General features: G+C 39.0%; 1 protein-coding gene across 1 annotated transcript; it reads right to left on the bottom strand.

The window, feature by feature from the left end:
* Positions 1 to 6116: 6116 nt before the first annotated feature.
* LOC128355680 (nuclear factor 7, brain-like) lies at positions 6117 to 7523 on the bottom strand. The gene has a single exon (XM_053316006.1). It carries the CDS (start codon positions 7500 to 7502, stop codon positions 6117 to 6119), a length of 1386 nt encoding a protein of 461 aa, XP_053171981.1. The 5' UTR covers positions 7503 to 7523.
* Positions 7524 to 10150: the final 2627 nt, after the last annotated feature.

The following is a 10150-nucleotide window of genomic DNA, read 5'->3' as shown; positions in this document are numbered from 1 at the left end:
AAACACAGCAGACAGAAAGTACAGTCAGTCATGGCTCCCCTCCCTCCTCTACTAACTTCACTGACATTTACCATAAAAACTGGCGTATAAGACGAACCTTTAATGCAATTTGTTTTCATTTAAAGTGGGGTGTGTCTTATTCACCTTTTAAAATACAGAGAGGTTTGATCTAGATATGATTATATGGATGTAAAAGGCTCCACACTAAGAACAATAACTATAACTATAAAGATAACGATGTGAGCGTACACACTATGAACTATAACGTCCTATAAACAGCTTTGTTTCCAGCTGTGTCTACAGCTAATGAAAATAGACTATTGATGAGCCGTTAATGTTATATGTTGTAGAGTAAAATGATTCAGTGTGTTGATCAGAAGTATTTCAGACACTAGTTGCTGTGATGTTTCAGTATTTACAGACCAAACTGATGTTGAAGTGTGACTCAGGTGCAGTAGTCTATTTACACACAGTGACAGCTCTGATGAAGAGTGTTTGGGACTCAGTGAGCACACAGCTACACACTTTATTAAATATATAAAGTTACTGTATTAAATATATAAAGTTATTGTATTAAATATATAAAGTTATTATATTAAATATATAAAGTTACTGTATTAAATATATAAAGTTACTGTATTAAATATATAAAGTTACTGTATTAAATATATAAAGTTACTGTATTAAATGTGTTAAGTTACTATATTAAATATATAAAGTTACTGTATTAAATATATAAAGTTACTATATTAAATATATAAAGTTACTGTATTAAATATATAAAGTTATTATATTAAATATATAAAGTTACTGTATTAAATATATAAAGTTACTTTGATCTTTTAAAAGGTTTAATTTAAACTCAGCCTAACTGAACCTGGTCTGAGTTAATAAACTGGTCCAGTTCAGTGAAGCTAATCATTACTGGACCATTAACCATTAAAGCTGATGTCTGTAACTATTATTGTGTTATATTTGGTAAAATAGTGATTATGATGTGACAGTAGAATAAGATACAGATAAGCTGAGACTAAACCAGTGGTGGTGATGTGATGTACAAGAATCCATCGCTCCCGAGTCAAAACCAATCAGAGTCCACACAGCACATACTCTCACTCAGCAGTGTCTGCTGTGCTCTCACTCAGTTAAACAGGTTTCCTCTCTGACTGTGAGGACCAGCCTTCACGTGCGTGCAGCGTGCACGGCAGGTTCCTCTGTGGGAGGAGCTTAGAAGGCAGGACTGCAGCAGCAAAGAGGAAGAAGGAGGCTGTACTCGTTTGTTTTCTCATAACTACATACTGCAGCTTTAACCCGTCACACTGGTTAGAAATGAATATCTACTGGTGCATTTCAATAAACCAGTCTTTAATAGAAAAGTGTTTTTCCCAGCATGACACTCCCCAAAATACACTGAGACTTCTACACCAGTTTTTACAGTACTTTCAGTGTGACTCCAGTTTTTAGTCAAACTCACCTTCAGTGTGTGGAGAGTCAGCAGGTTGAAGCAGCAGAGTTCTAGTTTTCCACTTTTCTCTCCTGTAGCTGTACTCACTCAGAGGAAGTTGTTAGTTTGGTCTGAAGGTGAATCTGATGCTCTGTTTTTCAGTCTGTGTGTCTCTTTAGAGACCAACAATAAACTGTTTCCTGGTTTGTCTCAGGTGAGTCAGGTGAGGGGCGGAGCTTTGTCAGATCGCTTCTGATAAATGTTGTAGCTTCACAGTAACACACGGTGTGTTTCAGTCCAAAGTTCAACAATACACCAACCATCAGCTGTAAAGACTAAAGATTAACAGGTTTTATGTGATTTAATGTGTACAGTACAGAACATCATGACCTGCATGAAGCTTATAAAATAAACTCTCATTCAGAGGAGAAGTTCTGTTCAGCTGTTAGTGTGAAAACTTTACAGGAACTATAGAAACACAAAGGAGTGAATATTGTTCTGGATGATTTATTTAAGATTCAACATATTACCAAAACAAAAAGGACAGTAGCAACACTTATAAGAAATGACGGCACACTGATGAACTTGTTGTTGTTGTCCGACTCTTCAGTCAAACCAGTTCTCAGGATCACATGGCTCCGTCCTCCAGAACCTCCCCTGGCTCTCCATCCCTCACATCCAATATAAACTGCTCCTCCTCACTTTAAAATCCCTCCACAACCTCGCCCCCCCCCCCCCCCCCACCTCCATTCATCAGATGCTAACCTCTGTTCCACCTCTGACCAAGACCCACCTTTTCAAATCCATTTAGTTTCTTCTTCTCTTCATTGCTTTTCTTGATTGTGATTTTATTTATTCTGTAATGTTTTATTGTTTCACTGTCACTGTGACATAAAAAGATGCTGTTTTGGGGTATTTAACTTCCCAATAAATATAACAGTTATTTCAGCAGTCTCAGTTTAATTTAATCTTGATTCTATCACCAATAATTAGATGAGTATGTCAGTTGTGCAAATCATTACAGACTGTTAAATGAACCCACTAACGCCAAATAAATAAATACATGTATAAACTCCTTAATAACATATTCAATACTAATATTATCCTATAATATTATGTGTAGGGTCACAATCAGAAATACATCAATGAAAACAACATCAAGTGATATCGAGTAAGGCCAAAGAAGAAAAGGCTTCTAATATGTTCAATAAAGGATCCTCAGATCTTAAGAAATGGGTGTGGATGGACATTGGACAGAGTATACAGGATTTATTTAAGTTATAGAGAAGAAACTGCCACAAGCTCTGTCAGACATGGACTTTTTATCTAGTTTTAAACCACATTTTTACGATACACTGTTTAAATTTGGTGGCTGTGGTAAAAGTGGTAAAGTACTAAATAGTAACATGAATCATACAGCTGCACAGAATGAAGGTGAGGTGATGTAGATGACAGTTACATTTGTCTGTAAAGCATCAGCCAATGACTCAAAGATCTTGAGTTTGACAGGAAGATGTTGATCCTTTTACTTTCATTGTGGAATTTGGTGATGAAGATTCATGGCTGGTTATTCGCCAGTAGTTCGGGTTTTTACCAGCAGTGGACTCTGTCTATTTTGACGGGTGTGCTGAAGTTATCTTGGTCAAGTAACTCTGGTATCAATAGTGAGGGCGACCGATCTCTTCCTTTCTTCTTGATGCTCATGATCCTAATGTTGAGTCAGTGACAGCGCCTCGTCCACATCATCCATGTACCGGACTGGATGATAATGGATGGATGGATGGATGATAATGGATGGATGGACGGATGGATGGATGGATGGATGATAATGTATGGATGGATGGATGGATGGATGCATGATAATGGATGGATGGATGGATGGACGTATGGATGGATGATAATGGATGGATGGATGGTGGATGGATGATAATGGATGGATGGATGTATGGATGATAATGGATGGATGATGGATGATAATGGATGGATGGACGTATGGATGATGAATGGATGACAATGGATGGATGGATGGATGGATGACGGATGATAATGGATAGATGGATGGATGGATAATGGATGGATGGATAGATGGATGGACGTATGGCTGGATGATAATGGATGGATGGATGGATGTATGGATGGACGTATGAATGGATGTTAATGGTTGGATGGATGGATGGCTAGATGGATGGACGTATCGATGGATGATAATGGATGGATGGAAAGATGGATGGATGGATAGATGGATGGATGTATGGATGGATGTATGGATGGATGTATGGATGGATGATAATGGATAGATGGATGGATGATAATGGATGGATGGATGGATGGACGTATGAATGGATGTTAATGGTTGGATGGATGGATGGCTAGATGGATGGACGTATCGATGGATGATAATGGATGGATGGATGATAATGGATAGATGGATGGATGGATGGATAATGGATGGATGGATAGATGGACGGACGTATGGCTGGATGATAATGGATGGATGGATGGATGTATGGATGGAAGATGGATGATAATGGATGGATGGATGATAATGGATGGATGATAATGGATGGATGGATGAATGGATGATAATGGGTGGATGTATGGATGTATGGATGGACGATGGATGATAATGGATAGATGGATGGATTGATGGATGGATGATAATGGATGGATAGATGGACATATGGATGGATGATAATGGATGGATGGATGATAATGGATGGATGGATGGATAGATGGACATATGGATGGATGATAATGGATGGATGATAATTGATGGATGGATGGATGGATGGATGGATGGATGGATGAATGGATGGATGGATAAATGGATGGATGGATGGATGGATGGATAGACGTTCAGCTATTCAACTCTTTTTTCTACCCTGACCAGTGTAACGTTTCTCCATGGAGATCTTTTCCTACCAGAGATTATCTTCACCTTTGTGGAGCAATGACATCATCAATAACAATTGTAATATTAGAGTTGAAATGATCTACAAGCTCATTGACTGAGACCCAAGAGAGAGCAGGAGTGGAAGAGAAAGCCTGAGTAAATATTTCACTGGTGTTTTTAGTGTTAGTCCCTTCTTATGCATAAACTCATACAACTGAAATCAGGAGGGGTTGACTCAATAATGGCTGCACAGTTAAGGATGGATGGATGGATGGATGGATGAATGGATGGACGGACGGATGGATGATGATGGATGGACGTATGGATGGATGATAATGGATGGATGGATGGATGATAATGGATGGATGGATGGATGATAATGGATGGATGATAATGGATGGATGGATGGATGGATGATAATGGATGGATGGACGTATGGATGGATGATAATGGATGGATGGATGGATGGATGGATGATAATGGATGGATGGATTATAATGGATGGATGGATGGATGGATGGATGATAATGGATGGAAGGATGGATGGATGGATGGATGGACGGATGGATGATAATGGATGGATGGATGATAATGGATGGATGGATGATAATGGATGGATGGATGGATGGACATATGGATGGATGATAATGGATGAATGATAATGGATGGATGGATGGATGATAATGTATGGATGGATGGATTGATGGATGGATAGATGTATGGACATATGGATGGATGATAATGACCCAAGAGAGAGCAGGAGTGGAAGAGAAAGCCTGAGTAAATATTTCACTGGTGTTTTTAGTGTTAGTCCCTTCTTATGCATAAACTCATACAACTGAAATCAGGAGGGGTTGACTCAATAATGGCAGCACAGTTATGTTAGTTTAATGAAGTTTCAGTTAAAACAGAGAATCCAGGTTGTGTTTGACAATTAAATCATTGACTTAAAATGTATTTCCTGCCAAAAAGGGCGAAAAAAAGACTGATGACTCACTTAATTGGAAACAAGCATTTTTAAAATCTAACGAACAATTAATTAAAAAGTAATATAACAGAACTTTTTTTTTTCAGCAAACATCAGCCGTCATTTACATTTTATACATTTAGCAGATTTTCTTATTCAGAGAGAAACAGCAGAGCAAAGTTCAGCTTTTAAATCAACAACATGAACCCAAACTCACAAGTCCACCTTAAAACTCACAAGTCCACCTTAAAAAAAACACACATCTTCTGATTAAATGACAGAATTCAGCTGGTGAAAAACTGAATAATGTGGACTTCATTACATCAAATGAAAAATTATACACATATTTAAATGATTGCAGACAGTTTATGTAATTAAACATGAATTAGTTTTAATGTTTGTAAACTTTATAATCTGAACTAGAGTTTAAAATAAAGTTCAACATGTAGTCACTGATTATTTACTCCACACAAAGAAAACTTCAGGAAACATTTAAGACATTTAAAAGACACAGTATCAATAAAAACTCTTAAAACTGAAAATAAAATCAATAAATCATCATAATTGCAAAAAAAATTAAGATTGAAATGAAAAAACATTAAAATAAAAAAATAATCAAATCATTTTATATCTGACAAAAAAACAAACAAAGCTGAAGCAACATATTTTGGAATAATAATAAGTTTTATCAGTTTAAATGAAAAGAAATGTATTATTTACTCCACACAAAGAAAACATCAGAAAACATTTAAGAAATTTAAAAGACACAGTATTCATAAAAAAAACTTAAAACTGAAATAAAATCATCATCATCATCTCACTGTCACAGAGACCTTCAGTGGAGAAATCTTCAGTTCACCCAAAGTCCAAATGAGTGGAAACAGTGTGTCAGTGAAAGTGTGTGTGAAGGTGTGTATGTGTGTGTTAATATCAGGATCAGAGAACGACAGCTTTCCTCTGTTCCAGTCCAGATTCACTCTGATCCTCTGGAGCTTCTTCTTCACTGGGAGATCAGTGGAGGGAGCTGATGGTGAATATGCTGAGTATTTACCATTATCGAACCATATTGTCCAGAATCCAGACTGTATGCTTCCCTTCCTCTGAACAGACTCTGATAACAGACCCAGTCTCCAGTATTTATTGTCTCCAACCTCGACATCCCAGCTGTGAGTCCCTGAGTTAAAACCCTCAGAGCCCAGGACAGAGAAATAATAATAATCACCAAACCTCTCTGGATTATCAGGAAGCTGTTTCTCTCCTCCATATCTCACACTGGTCAGATCTTCAGACAGGATGAGTCTTGGAGCAGCAGTGTTTGGATCCAGAATGACAGGAGTGTAGGAGACCATCTCCTTCATGTTGTTCCAGATGTTGAAGGCCAGGTTGCCCAGGTGTTTGGCCTGGTCTATCAGAGCTCCTGAGGGCAGCTGTGGATCATCCAGCAGGGGGCAGCGCTGGACTCTTTCCACTGCAGCCTTGTAGTTGTTCAGGAATGAGACGTCTTCAGCTCTCAGCTCCTCCTCTGTGGCTCTGACTGTGTGTGAAAGAGCTGCTATCTCTCTGCTCAGAGCCTCCATCTTCTCCTTCATCATCTGACTCTTCTGCTCCTCTTCCTCCCTCAGAGCAGCCATCCTGGCCTCCTCTTCCTCTTCTAGAAACTGGTGAAGCTTCTTAAACTGCTCCTTAATCTGCCTCTCTGTGTGTTGGGCCTGGACCTTAATGTGTTTTGCTGTTTGATCAAACTTCACTTTAACTTCTTCACTAACCTTTAACTTCTCCTTTAAGGGCTTCAGAGTTTCCTCAAGTTCCTTCTTGTGTTGTGGTGCAGCTTCATCGATGGGTCTGAATCTGTGGTTGGTGTGTTTTTCTGAATCTCTGCAGATGTGACACACTGGCTGCTGATGGTCCAGACAGAAGAGTTTGAGTTTCTCAGAGTGCAGACTGCAGAGAGCCTCTGAAGCTCTCTGATCTCTGTCCTGTAAGAAGGATTCACACAGGTTCTTTAACACCAGGTTACAAGGTGGTTCATCCTTTGAAGATCTTCTCTTACAAACTGGACACTCATGCGTTGGTTTCTGTCTCCACCAGCTCTTCAGACAGTCTTTACAGAAGCTGTGGCTACATGACAGAACAACAGGATCTCTAAAGACCTCACGACAGACCGGACAGCAGAGATCCTCCTCTGATCTGGAAGCCATTTAGTCTCTGAGTGAAGCTGAAAACACAGCAGACAGAAAGTACAGTCAGTCATGGCTCCCCTCCCTCCTCTACTAACTTCCCTGACATTTACCATAAAAACTGGTGTGTAAGACACACCGATATTTTTTTCATTTTAAAGTGGGGTGTATCTTATTCACATTTAAAATACAGAAAGGTTGGATCTGGATATGATTATATGGATGTAAAAGGCTCCACACTAAGAACAATAACTATAACTATAAAGATAACGATGTGAGCGTACACACTATGAACTATAACGTCCTATAAACAGCTTTGTTTCCAGCTGTGTCTACAGCTAATGAAAATAGACTATTTATGAGCCGTTAATGTTATATGTTGTAGAGTAAAATGATTCAGTGTGTTGATCAGAAGTATTTCAGACACTAGTTGCTGTGATGTTTCAGTATTTACAGACCAAACTGATGTTGAAGTGTGACTCAGGTGCAGTAGTCTATTTACACACAGTGACAGCTCTGATGAAGAGTGTTTGAGACTCAGTGAGCACACAGCTACACACTGTATTAAATATATAAAGTTACTGTATTAAATATATAAAGTTACTTTGATCTTTTAAAAGGTTTCATTTAAACTCTAACTGAACCTGGTCTTGAACCTGGAGTTAATAAACCGGTCCAGTTCAGTGAAGCTAATCATTACTGGACCATTAACCATTAAAGCTGATGTCTGTAACTATTATTGTGTTATATTTGGTAAAATAGTGATTATGATGTGACAGTAGAATAAGATACAGATAAGCTGAGACTAAACCAGTGGTGGTGATGTGATGTACAAGAATCCATCGCTCCCGAGTCAAAACCAATCAGAGTCCACACAGCACATACTCTCACTCAGCAGTGTCTGCTGTGCTCTCACTCAGTTAAACAGGTTTCCTCTCTGACTGTGAGGACCAGCCTTCACGTGCGTGCAGCGTGCACGGCAGGTTCCTCTGTGGGAGGAGCTTAGAAGGCAGGACTGCAGCAGTAAAGAGGAAGAAGGAGTCTGTACTCGTTTGTTTTCTCATAACTACATACTGCAGCTTTAACCCGTCACACTGGTTAGAAATGAATATCTACTGGTGCATTTCAATAAACCAGTCTTTAATAGAAAAGTGTTTTTCCCAGCATGACACTCCCCAAAATACACTGAGACTTCTACACCAGTTTTTACAGTACTTTCAGTGTGACTCCAGTTTTTAGTCAAACTCACCTTCAGTGTGTGGAGAGTCAGCAGGTTGAAGCAGCAGAGTTCTAGTTTTCCACTTTTCTCTCCTGTAGCTGTACTCACTCAGAGGAAGTTGTTAGTTTGGTCTGAAGGTGAATCTGATGCTCTGTTTTTCAGTCTGTGTGTCTCTTTAGAGACCAACAATAAACTGTTTCCTGGTTTGTCTCAGGTGAGTCAGGTGAGGGGCGGAGCTTTGTCAGATCTCTTCTGATAAATGTTGTAGCGTCACAGTAACACAGGGGGTGTTTCATTCCAAAGTTCAACAATACACCAACCATCAGCTGTAAAGATGAATGATTAACAGGTTTTATGTGATTTAATCTGTACAGTACAGAACATCATGACCTGCATGAAGCTTATAAAATAAACTCTCATTCAGAGGAGAAGTTCTGTTCAGCTGTTAGTGTGAAAACTTTACAGGAACTATAGAAACACAAAGGAGTGAATATTGTTCTGGATGATTTATTTAAGATTTGACATATTACCAAAAACAAAAAGGACAGTACCAACACTTATAAGAAATGACGGCACACTGATGAACTTGTTGTTGTTGTCCGACTCTTCAGTCAAACCAGTTCTCAGGATCACATGGCTCCGTCCTCCAGAACCTCCCCTGGCTCTCCATCCCTCACATCCAATATAAACTGCTCCTCCTCACTTTAAAATCCCTCCACAACCTCGCCCCCCCCCCCCCCCTCCTACCTCCATTCAGCAGATGCTAACCTCCGTTCCACCTCTGACCAAGGCCCACCTTTTCAAATCCATTTAGTGTCTTCTTCTCTTCATTGCTTTTGTTGATTGTGATTTTATTTATTCTGTAATGTTTTATTGTTTCACTGTCACTGTGACATAAAGAGATGCTGTTCTGGGGTATTTAACTTCCCAATAAATATAACAGTTATTTCAGCCGTCTCAGTTTAATGTAATCTTTATTCTATCACCAATAATTAGATGAATATGTCAGTTGTGCAAATCATTACAGACTTTTAAATGAACCCAATAAACCTGCTGATGGTTTATATGTGACAACAGTAAAGTGGAGCTTAGTGTAAAAAACACATGTATGATTTATCTTTGTATAACACAGCGATGGTCACCGTAGTTACAACGCACTCGGCCGGCATTTACTGTTTGAAAAAGTCTCTGAGTGAAGCTGAAAACCACATGCTAGACATTAAAACAGGAAGTCAGTTGTGGTTCCCTCCCTGCTGTACAAAGTTTCTTCACTTACTTTAACTTTGGTGTTTTTTCAGTCAGCAGCAGGTTGAAGTTGAATTATTTCACTGTTTCAGGACTTCAGTGCTCCCTGCTGTAACTGTCCTCCCTCAGTTTAAGTCCCACCGTCTGTCTGCCTCCTTTCAGTCACAGCCGAACACTGACTTCCTGTTTCCTGTTTCCTGTCAGA

This window comes from Scomber japonicus, chromosome 3 (assembly GCF_027409825.1).
Source record: "Scomber japonicus isolate fScoJap1 chromosome 3, fScoJap1.pri, whole genome shotgun sequence".
NCBI lineage: Eukaryota > Metazoa > Chordata > Actinopteri > Scombriformes > Scombridae > Scomber > Scomber japonicus.
The sequence above is the reverse complement of the archived record's forward strand: the minus strand, read 5'-3'. Positions and strand labels throughout refer to the sequence as shown.

Excerpts from the sequence above, each read along its gene's own strand:
- LOC128355680 (XM_053316006.1), bottom strand. The coding sequence starts at position 7,502 with ATGGCTTCCAGATCAGAGGAGGATCTCTGCTGTCCGGTCTGTCGTGAG.